The following is a 12,699-nucleotide window of genomic DNA, read 5'->3' on the forward strand; positions in this document are numbered from 1 at the left end:
TCTTCGACCTTGTGTCACCTAACACAATTTCTTCAGCCTTATGCCAAAAACAGAAACCTAAACTTAATCCTAAATTCTAACAGGTTAGTACTTCAATCATTGTCACTATTGTCCTCAATTTCTTCCTGACTACTACTGTTTATCTCAATTACAGGTGGTATAATCAGATATGCCCATTCAGGAGATTTATATTTTTGATTTGGCCTCAAAACTCTCTTTGTCTTTCTAGTCACAACTTCTATTTTCTTTCCTTTTTCTGCTTTCCTTTCAGGATCATCCTGACTAGTGATTTCGTTCACCTGCTCTTTTGATCTCTTTATTAACCTGACCCTTAACCCTCCGTTTTCAGTTGGCCAGGTCTCTCCTTTTCTCAAAATTTTTCTCTTTGGCTCAGACACATTAGATTCTGTTTTCCACTATCTTTTCTTCACTCTTTCCCTCTGACATTCTTCATCACTCTCTCCAGAATCACTGTCAGAAATTTCAATTCTTATCTCAGGATCTTCTCTAATCGGCAGTCTCACTCCGTTAGGAACAGCACTCTTTCTCCCATCACTGGTACTCGGTAATTCGTCTTCCTCCACTTCTTCAATCACCTTTAATTTCCCAGTTCCGGACTTCTTGTTCCTGCTTTCAGAGCTTGTTTTCTGCTTTTCGATACTCTCCTGGTCTTGCTTCTGAACTTGATCAGATTCTTCTGTCGTTTCTGTCTCTTTTCCTTTATCTTGATCAGGTTCTTTCACTTCTCCTGTTTCCTTATCTGATTCTTCTGCTGATTCTTTGTCTAGCAGATTATCTTCATCTTCAGAATCTATTTCAATAATTTTCAAGTCTTTTCCAATCAAATCTCCATTCACAGATGGTTTTTCCAGATGTCGACCTCTCTGTCGATCTTCAGAATCTGGATTTCTTTCAGCTTCTTCTTCAGAATCTGAATCATCTGTTGTCTCACTTTCTTCGTCAGAGTTTTCAGGTGTAGGTATCGGAATAGTGTGACTGGGATGAATCCACCTTTTTAATCCTCTACACTTCACTGCATTCGTTGTTACGAGAACCACCTGCCTTGGTTTCTGCCACCTCGGGACCAAGCAGTTTCTTCTTCGATGAACTTTTGTTCTGACCCAATCTCCAGGGCTCAGATCATGTGTCTGCACTTTGTCTTTCGATTGTACTTCAGTTCCCACCTGATTAGACACAGAAGTCACTACATCAGACAGTCTTTTGCAATATTCCAAAATCGCACTGTCATTAATGCTTAACAGTTTTCCTACTGGTACAAAAGCTTGTCTCATGACTCTGCCCATAAGAATTTCATGAGGACTCAGACCTGTCTTTTTATCTGGTGTACTTCTTAGAGTCATCAGAACAAGTGGAAGAGCATCTGTCCACTTTATGCCTGTATCAAGACACATTTTTCCAATTCTATTTTTTATTGTTCCATTAATCTGCTCAACTACTCCAGATGCCTCTGGTCTGTATGCACAATGCACCTTCTGCTCAATGTGTAATGCTTCACAGATCAACTTCAACAGTTTGTTATCAAAATGTCCCCCTCCATCACTCTCAATAGTGACAGGGAAACCGTACCTTGGGATAATTTCACGTAGAAGTAACTTTGCCACTGTAACTGAATCACTGTGACGTGTGGGAAATGCTTCTACCCACCTTGAAAACAAACACACAACCACCAAAACATATTTCAAACAGTTGTGTCTAGGCATCTCAATGAAATCCATCTGTAGTCTGGTGAAAGGACCACCCTCCCGACCTATGGTTCCCGTTCCCACAACTGATTTCCTGTTTGGGTTCATTTGCTGACAAATCAAACACCTTTGGCAAAGAGACTCTGCAATTGTTCTAAACTTGGTATTAAACCATGCCTCTTTAAAAAGCCTAATCATAGAATCTCTTCCAATATGACCAGGTCCATGATACATTCTGGCCATGTCAGCAATCATGCAATTTGGTAAAACTACCCTGCCATCTTTGTAAGTCCAAACTCCGTCATCATCTCGCTGTCTACATTCTGCTTTCAACCATGTGTTTTTCTCCTCATCATCAGCTTCATTTTGCAAATCCCTGATTTCCTGCCATGTCTCAACAACAGATGTTAGCATCAGTTAACTTGAACCAAATTCTTTGTTTTTCTCCCGATTGAGTGCATAATTATTTCTTGCACAATACTTTGCGATTTCATCCGCATAAGCATTGCCTCTGGTGATAAAATCTTCACCGTTTCTGTGTGCTGCACATTTTACTACAGCAATCTCTTTTGGCAGCTGTATGCCATCAATTAGTCTTTTGATGAATTCTGCATTTCTGATTGTGGAACCTGCTGATGTCATGTATCCTCTCTGAGACCAGAGCTGTCCATAATCATGCACAACTCCGTACCCATACTGGCTATCCGTAATTATGGTAACTCTCAAATCTTTTGCCAATTCACATGCACGAATTAAAGCAATTAACTCAGCCACCTGTGCTGAATGAATTCCTTCAAGACATGATGCTTCTTCAACATCTGCTACTGTGCAGACTGAGTATGCTGCTCTCAAAACACCTCCTTCTGATCTCAGACAGGAGCCATCCACAAAGTAGACATAATCTGATTCAGGCAACGGTACATCTTTAATGTCCTGCCTTGGCTTGGTACAGTATTCCATGACATCCAAGCACTCATGCTCCACATCATTTTCATCGATATTTTCAGTATCAGGTAACAGTGTGGAAGGATTTAAATTCACACACCTTGCTATTGACACATTGTCTGATCCCAGAATAATCTTTTCATATTTTGTCAATCTATTACTTGTAAGGTGTTGCGTTTTACTTCTTGTAAGAAGAATTTCAACTGAATGGGGAACATAGACTTTTACAGGAAATCCCATTATGATTCCTTCACTTTGCTCAAGGCTAACACTTGTTGCTGCAACTGCTTTTAGGCAACCTGGTAAGGCTTTTGCAACTGGATCAAGAACTGCTGAGAAATAGGCAATAGGTTTTCTCATGTGTCCATGTCTCTGAATTAACACACACAAGGCACATCCTTTCCTTTCACTGCAATACAGCTCAAAACCTTTTTCGTAATCTGGCATGCCCAGAGCTGGAGCTTCACACAGACTTCTTTTTAGTTTCTCAAAAGCTTCCAACTCAATGTCAGTAAGTACAATTGGATCTTTTACATCTGATTTTGTCAATCTCTGCAGTGGCTTCGCAATTACTGAAAATCCACTGATCCATTGACGACAGTAACCAACCATTCCCAAGAACATTCTCACTTGTCTTTGTGTTTTTGGAGGTTGCATTCCCTGAATCATTTTAATTCTCTCAATTGTCACCTGTCTCATTCCTTTTGCAATTCTATGACCAAGGTATTTCACTTCTTGTTTACAAAACTGCAACTTTGCAGGAGACACTTTATGTCCCTCATCTGCCAGATGATTCAAAAGAGTTATTGTATCTGTTACACAGCTGTCCCTTGTTTTGGCTGCAATCAACAGATCGTCAATGTACTGTACTAATGTCGATCTGCCAGGTAGATTCAAATCTTCCAAAGATCTTTTCAATAACTCATTAAAGATAGAAGGACTCTCTGTATACCCTTGAGGAATTCTGCACCATGCGAGGGTCCTACTCTGGAATCTGAAAGCAAAGATGTCCTGGCTCTCTGAATGCAATGGAACAGTAAAGAACGCATTGCAGAGATTAATGACAGTATACCATTCTGCATCATGCGGAATCTGGTAAAGAATGACAGCTGGGTTTGGAACAACTGGGCAACAAGGCACAACAATTTGGTTAACCTTTCTCAAATCCTGAACAATCCTAAATGTTCCGTTTGGCTTTTTGATCCCCATAATCGGTGAGTTACAAGGACTGCTCACGATTTCTTTTAAAACACCTTGCTTAATGAATTTTTCAATTACAGGAATGACACCCTCAATTGTTTCTGCTTTCATTTTGTACTGAGGAATGTTTGGAAATTCTATTCCTTGCTTTACTGTAATTTTGACTGGATCGACATGCTTCATCAGACCCATTTCATTTCCAGTCAAATCCCAAATTTCAGATTTAACTGTCTTTTTCAATTCCTCTGGTAAATTTTCTTTATCAAAGGTAGAAAATAATCTCGTTTCTTCTGCCTCAACCATTAGCATAGTCAGTCTGTACAACCCATCTTCCTCCATGGTTTGTAATTCAATCCCATCAGGTGAGCAATATATTCTGCAATTCATTTTGCATAATATATCTCTCCCCAGCAAATTCACTGGACTGCTGTTACAAACTACAAATCTGTGTTTGTCTTTAAAATTGCCGATTTCCACATTCACAGGCTCTGTAAGGTCTGTTTTTATTTGCTGATTACTTACTCCGACTACTTGGATGGTATCCCCAGAGAGAGGTAGGTTTTCAATTTCCACTGATCTAACAGTAGAACGGGTAGCACCAGTGTCCACAAGAAAAGTAATCTCTACATCATTTACTTTTCCATTTACAAATGGACCTGACAGGTCAACCTCAAGAGTGGCTCCAATTACACACTCTTCCCCCTCTCTCGGGCACCGTCAGAAACAGTCATCAGAATCGCTTCCTTGGTTTCCTGTTAACAAAAATTGTCCTGTTGCATTTTGCAAATTTTGCCTTTGAGCTCTTATTACCTGTTCACCTCCGCTGAAACCAATATCTGGATTGTATTTCTGACCTCCCCCACAACTAGGAAAAGGAGCCAGTGGAATCTGATTCTGCTGTTGTGTTAACTGCTGCTGTAGCCGTCGCTGAAGACTCAGGTCATTTAGTTGACGCTGTAGCTGCAGCTGTTGTTGCAGATCAACGTCATTCTGCATCTGTGGGTTTAATGATGTATTTTTGAAATTTCGGGGTGGATTTTTACACTCGGTCTTCCAATGACCGATTTCGCCGCAATTAAAACAAGGTAACTTTTGTTTTAATTCTTCAATTTTTGCATTAAACTTTGGCTTGTTAAAATTATTTTTACATTTTCCCTGACCCTGATTCTGGTTCTGTACAAAGTTTCCATTTTTATTGTCAAGGCTTGCAATCTGTTGCTCAGCCACCTTCACCTGTGCCCACATTGCCTTCTCCTTTAACTTCTTTTGCTTGGCCTCCAACTCATCACTGCAGTATTTTGCCTTCCTCAAAATATCATCAACTGAGTTTGATTGCCATCCGACAATATTATTCCTGATCATTTCTCCAATTTCTGGTCTAAGACCATAAACGAATCTGTAAATAAAGTGTCTCATGTCCTTTTCATCTAGTTTTTCATAGCCACTGTATTGTTTAAAAACCAGTAATAACCTTTCATATAATGAATGAACTGATTCTTTCGGTTCCTGATTTGTTCTGTCTATTTTAACCCAATCGACTTCCTTCGGGGCAATTTTCTTTTTCAACCAGTAAATCACTTTGTTATAAAAATCCATGACCTCTGGTGCTGGAGCACCTGTCTCTTTAATTCGATCTGGTTCAGCTTTTGGCCAACTCACAGCAATTTTGCATTCTGTCCAAAGATCCGATGGGACGACAATGTCGAAAAATCCATCCAGATCAATCCACAGAACTTTTGAAACCTTAATGAATCTGTCTACCTGTCGGTACCATTCCACAGGCTTTTCTCTCAGTCGAGGAAAATCATTAGTGAAGAGCAAAATATCCTGTCTTGTCCATGGTACATGTACATACCCTCCACCTGCAATTTCCCTCATCGGAAACTGTTTAGACAGTTGATCCAACTTATCCAACCTTTCATCTTCCCTCTTTTTGGTCCATTTCACTCTCCATTTACTCAAGTCACCCAATTTCTTAATGTATACGATTAATTCCTTTATGTGAGTAATTCTCCCTCCTGTATTGAAGTTCCCAATGTCTTTCTCTATAAAGTCTAATCTGTAGTGCTTTCCCAGGTTTTTCTGTTTGCTCAAATCAATTTCTAATTCTGCTGCCAGTTCTTCCAATTGATCGTATTTATTCTTTGTTTTCCATTGAATGCTTTTACTGATGAACAGGAGTTCATCATCTCGATAGAATTTTAAACTATCAGGACCAATTGTGCCAATTATTAATTCTTCCAAGTCTGCTTTTAATTTTGCAACATCCAGTTTAGGATTTGACTCAGTTTTCTCAAAAGAATCAGCATCTGACTCTGCACCCATTGGTGTCTGGTTAAAAGAACCTTGATTAAAAGTCAAGTCAGGCATTCTTGATTTTTCACGATGTATTTCAGATAAATCTGAATAAAAATTTTCAGCTACTTTTTGAATTTCTGCATTTAATGGAATTGTTAAACCTGGCTGTTTGATTTCTTTTTGGTCGAAAACAGACTGAACAGGACCAATCGTTACTGGAACTGTCACTGCTTCCATGCTTTTAGTTATTTGCCGAATTAATTCTTCTTGTGATCGCAAGTATTCTGAAGTATTTGCAACTTCCTCATTCCTGTCAGTTCTCATTAAATTTCTAGGAGCTTCTCTTTCCATTGGAAAACTTCTGTTCTCATTACAAACACTAGAACTAGTTCTTGTTTCAAATCGTTCCGGAGTTTCAAAAGATTCAGTATTATTTGGGTACAATTTTGGGGATTCATTTATTGGAGGTGCACTTGGTGTGGTTCCAGTAGAAACCATTGGAGTGGACCATGAACGAGGCTGTCTCAATGGGGCATTCTTATTATTTGTCGTATAAATTTCTTCTAAGACTGCGTCTTCTGATTCATTTTCTACAACTGCGTTATTTTTCTTTTCAGTTCTCTTTTCACCTGGAGACCCTAAAACCATTTCCCTAATTAAATAAAGACCATCGCACATATCTCCCTGTCTCCACATACGCATTCTATCTTCATGCGTTTCCCGTCTGTAACTCGGTGTTTTTGGAGGTCTTTTTATCCCACTTGCTTCTTTCTGAAGTTGAAACATCTCATCCTCCCATTCAACTAAAGCTTCAAATTGTGTTGGTCCAGGCTTCGGTACAAGAGCTAACATTTTTTCTCTTAAATTCCTTAAAACTTTCACATTAAATGAACCATCATCCGGCCAAACTAGTACGCCGTCATCCTTTGTATAATGTTTCCAAACATCAAACCACAGAACAGTATGGTAACCATATTCACCTTCCATATACGCTGCAGGTGTCTTGTACTTATGAAGTAATTTACCACCTCGCGTTTGTATTTTCTTGTCAGGTGAAATAAAAATTTAAAATTTTTGAAGTATCGAAGTCTTTTTCTCAACATGTTTATAATAATAAGTCATTTTTACATCAAATCCGCTTAATCAGAAATGATCGTAAATGTTTCCTGGTTGTTCCGCAACACCAGCCAATCCGTGCGCGAAACACACCAACAAGCCAATCCGGTTCGAGCTACGTCACCACCCTGCTCGACCAGTAAAAACAGAGCTTCCCACCAAAGCCAGTCAGCGTTCAGCTCAACAAAGTCACGTGAGCCAATCAGAGTACAGCTTGTGACGTATAGTACCCAATCCCTGCGCGGACCGTGTGACGTACACAGCTGCTGCGGTTTCTCGCGTCTCACTCTCAGCGCTCACCCCTCCTTCACAAAAACTTTTCACAGCGCCATTTTAAAGACGCTTTTCTCAATGAAATTCGATCAACAACAACAAAAAGAACAAATCATTTGTCTGTTTCTCTAAATAAAGCGATAGTTTTTACAGACACACAAGAAATTCTTTGCGTGGAATAGACGACGCTACTCTCACAGAATATACATTTGCCGATAAAGTAAACTTCTACTCTACCCTTCACACACGTAATAGTGAACGCGCTTCTCTCTGAATGCACATAAAGTAGCAATTCAAAATTTGACTCGAACGAAATTACAAAACCATTTACGCACTTTCAAGCGGAAAGTATCCCTAACCATACACACATGAAATCCTGGCAGGACTCTAACCCACCATAGATAACATGAATCGTCAGTAAAATAAACGACGTTATCTTACCCTTCACTCAAGCTCGAATATATTATATTACTTTTCCCACAGAGAGTTTTAGAACGGGCTCATTGTCCCTATACTCAAAGTTTCGATTTCATAAAGAATTCTTGCTACACATATATTCTACCTGACACACCTATCCCTAACACGTGTTGTCCGACCACAACACCTGTGATATACGACGATACCACTATTTTGAAACAGATCAAATGCACTGTGTGACTTCACTCTTGCCACACTACTCTGTACCGGTACAACTAGGATTTTTCACACTGCAGGAAAAAACCTTTCAACTACACATAACAAAAGTGAACAAACTCAACATATGTTAATCATCGATCCTATGCAACTACCATGTAGCATGTCGGTTACCATAGCAACCATCAAGTCTGCTACCAGGAAATTGATCCAGCGGGCTATAGGAAATATGTCATAAGCAATGCTACCCAACTCTACAATATACACCATCAATCAATAAACAATCACAAGGCCCATAAATCTAACATGACATATTTTTACCAACTGAATCATGTGACCTAATTAACCTATTCACAAATTATATACATTTATATACAACCGCGGTAAATGAATTCATTATACTTTACAAACCCTACGAATTAATTAAGCCACTGTGGCGATAAGATCTTGCTAATGGTAACCTAAACTCATGAAATAACAAGACCAGCTTGTTTTCAAAAGTAAGATTTTTATTATCTATTTGTTTAGAAAATGCATTTAGAAATCTTTATTAAAGCATTTTTAATAGAATCATTGCAAACAGTATTGTCTGTTTTAATGCAATCAAAAATTACTATTCAAAATAGAAATAAACAGTATGGCATTATTAAATCCTAAGTCTCAAACTATACTTGCTAAGAATAAAAGTAAAAGTTCTTTAAGTTTTTCTTACGTGCTCCAAAGAATGTCCGACTGCACGAAACCCTCATCAAAGGTCAGCAAGAAGAAGCGTGACTCTTCCAGGGGGCAAGAGTTTTTATACCTTTCTACGCTAAGCTAATCTAAGAAATTGTATATTTCTCTGCTGAAATCAGAGTCCAATTGGTCCAAAAGTGACAGGCGACGTGTCACCACATTTTTAGAATCTCAGTTCCGTCACATTCTTAGAGACCATTGTCTCTAGTTTTCGAACAACGCAGCTTCCTCCAGTTTGCAACATATAGTACAAGAAAGTTTTTGCTTCCTCAGATACGATGCTGTTACAGGCCTTCTCACCGGTTCCTGGCCTTGCTCGACTAAAGGATTGTCAGCTCATCACGACAAATTTCAGGCTGGTGGAACTCTTTGTCAACATGGACTCTTTCTGGCTCCAAGCAGATTTTAGTAAACGCGAATATTCACTAGGCCCAAAGCCTCTTTCAAAAACTATCATATAAACAAACACAAAGGAATAATTAATGCGAGTAATACAGTTCGTTCTGTTGCCACCCTCCATTTCTAATGATTAACCCATTAGTATAAATTACCTAGCTGAAAGCGTACAAATAAAGCAGCATTTTATATCTACCATTCTTCTTTTAATCCAGCAGGATTCTTAATGCACCTATAAGAACAGAGTGACACCACATAGACAGGGAAGCAAAATAAGCACATGCCATTTATTCTAAACAGCTGCAATTAATTATGACACAACAATAGACACGATTAATTTATTATTTTTTCACATACGAGGAAATGCAACATAATGCACGTTTATGAGCACACATGTTAGTAGCCCTTTATGTAATTTCTCGTGTATGCAACTTAAAACTATGTTGAATTAATACACATACAGCACAATTGTTAGCAATATTATTTCTTATTATGGAAGTGTGACTTCGCGAGTTGAAATGAAAAACATTTCTGAATCTCGCTCCATCAAGTGCCATCTACTCCAACATCTTTGGATACCCCGGGAAGACAGTAGAGCTTTGGTTCAGTTTCTTCCTTTCTTGGCCCAGTTGCCCTTATGTGAGTATGTTTTGTCTTCTGGGAGAACACAACAGGCGCTCTCTGGAAGTGAAGCAAGCTATAGGGCAATCATGCAGCATTCAGGCTGGTCTCACAGCTGAGTGTATAGGCTGGTTTTTGGGCTGCTTGTGGGCCTGTTTTGTGGTCTGCTTGGCAGGTTTTTACTGTTGATTTCCCTGATATTACAACAAACATTGCCTGCAGCAATCTCAAATCCATATAGCCTTCCATAACTTGCAAAACAGCTAACAGCGTGTCTTTACTAGTGGTCCTAATTTCTGTCTGAGGCCCAACCTACGGAGAGCAGATGGGCTAAAGAAAAAAGGAAAATTAAAACTCCCCTCTAGTCTTGGGACAGTTGCTCAAATGGAAATCGAGGAACAAATGACTCCAGGGCTAGTGATTATTTCAAAACCTATCCACAATACCTCTAAGTCTTTAAGCTGATATTGTTTGTCTGGGAGCATGTGATAACAACTGTTGGGTTTAAACATGTCTACAAAAGGTGTATTTTGTATGAATTGATTTTACCTAAAATATCTGTGGTGTGTCCAGATTGCAAAAATTGGCCACATGATTAAGAAAGTTTGAAACCTTTTGTTGTGAATTTGCAATGCTTTCAGGTGCCAAAATTGGCTTTTGACAAAGTTCTCCCAGAATGTAGGCTTTAGGGTTCTTACCTTTGCTAGGAGTCTGAGGTTTCCAATTCCTGTCTAAAGATAATGGAGAAATGTTTCTGCTGCTTCCTTACACATTCAGTGAGTTATAGTGTATACACTTCCTGAAGGTATTGCAACCAAACTGTCATGAAGACAAGTACCATTTTAAAAGAGTTAAGAAAATATTCTGCTTTTTCTTTGACAGGCCACCTCTCCAGTGAATATTCCAGGATCAGCAAAGTTTACCCCTAATGGCAATAACTTTAGCATCTCTTGGCAGTCTCCTCCTGTTACCTTCACAGGTACTCCGGTAAGTCGAATACAAAAAGTATGCCACATAGTGAATAATTTAGTAGAGATTAGCTGAACACCTTCATAATAATGATGCGTGATTTACTTATTAGAAGCCAGTTGTGACAAATAGGTAAAATAGAATAAACCTATGCTGCAATTACATATTCCATTGCAATTTAAATGTTAATTAGGAATTTCTGTGAAAATTTCATATGCATTTCTCATTCCAAATCTGATGTAGACCTAGCAGATTTCTCTACCACTATAAATACTATAATTAAAAATCACCTTATGAAAATGCATTTCCTGATTCAGCTCTTCACACATCGCGCACTGCATTGTGCAATACCCACACTCCAACCTGTCATTTGAAGCGTAAAAGGCCATTTTATTAGGACAAGGTTGCAAACACTTAAACTTTCTTAAACATTACATAATTGCAACTGTAAATTCTTTAACATAAACCCTATAGTTTAATTCTCCCTTCGCCATTCTCAAACACCATCTTATCCTCTTCATTCCTCCCCTTTCACTCTCTGACCTCCTTCCATATCCCCATTCTCACCTTCACTTGCCCTCCAAAACATCCTCTCCTGAATTTCCTTTGTTCCTCATTGCATCCTGCGCCCCGCCATCAGTCACCAGTGCACCCTTCCCCTCCAAGAGGTGGATCTGCCTGAATGTGACTCACCACCCCTCCAAAGTACTGCAAACAAGTACCAGTAGGGCGGTTACCTGCCCGACCACCCCCTCCCCGGAGAGCCTGTGGACCTTTCACCCTTCTCCAGTACTCCCTGCGGCACCAGATGGATAAATTTCACAACTTACTGACCGCATCCTGCAGTTCCATCATATAATATGCATTCCCCAGCCGGAAAGGTGTACCCCATCATCCCTGAACAAGACCAACTCTTCCTCCCTAAGTCCCATGTGTGCAACCGCATTGATGTCTCTTGCCCGGCAAAAAAGACCCATGGCCCTATTCAATTTCCTGCAAGCCTGTTCGATAGCTGTGTGTTTAACAGCCCCGCTCCATACTCTGCGAGGCACAAACTCAGTACAAATCATGCTATTCCAGAGAAATTCCTCTTTATCGCCTCCAGATCCCTCTGCATGTGTTGCAGCAATGCAAGTCCTGTTTGGCAATCCTTTTCCCTTCTTTCCCATCTGCCCCATCAATGGTATCTGTTTGGACATCAGCACCCACCAAACACTTAGCGCCATCTGTTACCTTGTCTGCCGCAGGTGCACCTGTTTTTGCCATCCCCATGTCCCTTGCTACCACCTCACCCACTCCAACAGACCAACAGGTCTTCCCTTTCAAACTCGTGTCTCCCTATCCCATGCCGTCCACCAGTCTCCATTACCTGAGAGTCCGCTGTGTATCACTTTGACTTTGCCCCGGCTGCTGTTGCTCCGTTGTACTGTGGGTTTCACCTTCGGAGCACGCTGCGACCTCTTCCTCATCATCTCGTACTTCTCCCTCCTCCTATTCATTGCTTTAATCCTCATAATCCAGCACCATCTCAGCCTCACCCTCAAATGCACCATACACAGGCTACTGCACCATTCTCTTCTTTCCTTGAATAGCTATGTCCTTCCACCTAGAGCCATCTTTCACTGCTGGTCCACCTGCGCGCGCCCTTGCCAGAGGATAGACAGCTGCAATCCCCCTTTCTGTTTCAGGCTAGCATCCCGGGGCCATCTTGTGCCTCCTGCTGGCATCACCACTTTCCTACCAGCCTCAATCACCGGTCTCGCTCCCCCCTCCCAGGCTGCTTCAACCTGGGGGTCCTCTGCACCACTGG

At 40.2% G+C, this 12,699-nt stretch overlaps 1 protein-coding gene across 1 annotated transcript in view; it reads left to right on the forward strand.

Annotated features, from left to right (window-relative positions):
• Positions 1–12,699, forward strand: part of ZNF704 (zinc finger protein 704) — a 657,857-nt gene that overhangs the window by 599,807 nt on the left and 45,351 nt on the right. Inside the window, exon 7 of the mRNA XM_078685607.1 lies at positions 10,803–10,907. Coding sequence (XP_078541733.1) covers positions 10,803–10,907 — 105 coding nt within the window. The remainder of the gene's footprint in view (positions 1–10,802; positions 10,908–12,699) is intronic.

The sequence above is a fragment of the Lissotriton helveticus genome, chromosome 4_1 (assembly GCF_964261635.1).
Source record: "Lissotriton helveticus chromosome 4_1, aLisHel1.1, whole genome shotgun sequence".
Taxonomy (NCBI): Eukaryota; Metazoa; Chordata; class Amphibia; order Caudata; family Salamandridae; genus Lissotriton; species Lissotriton helveticus.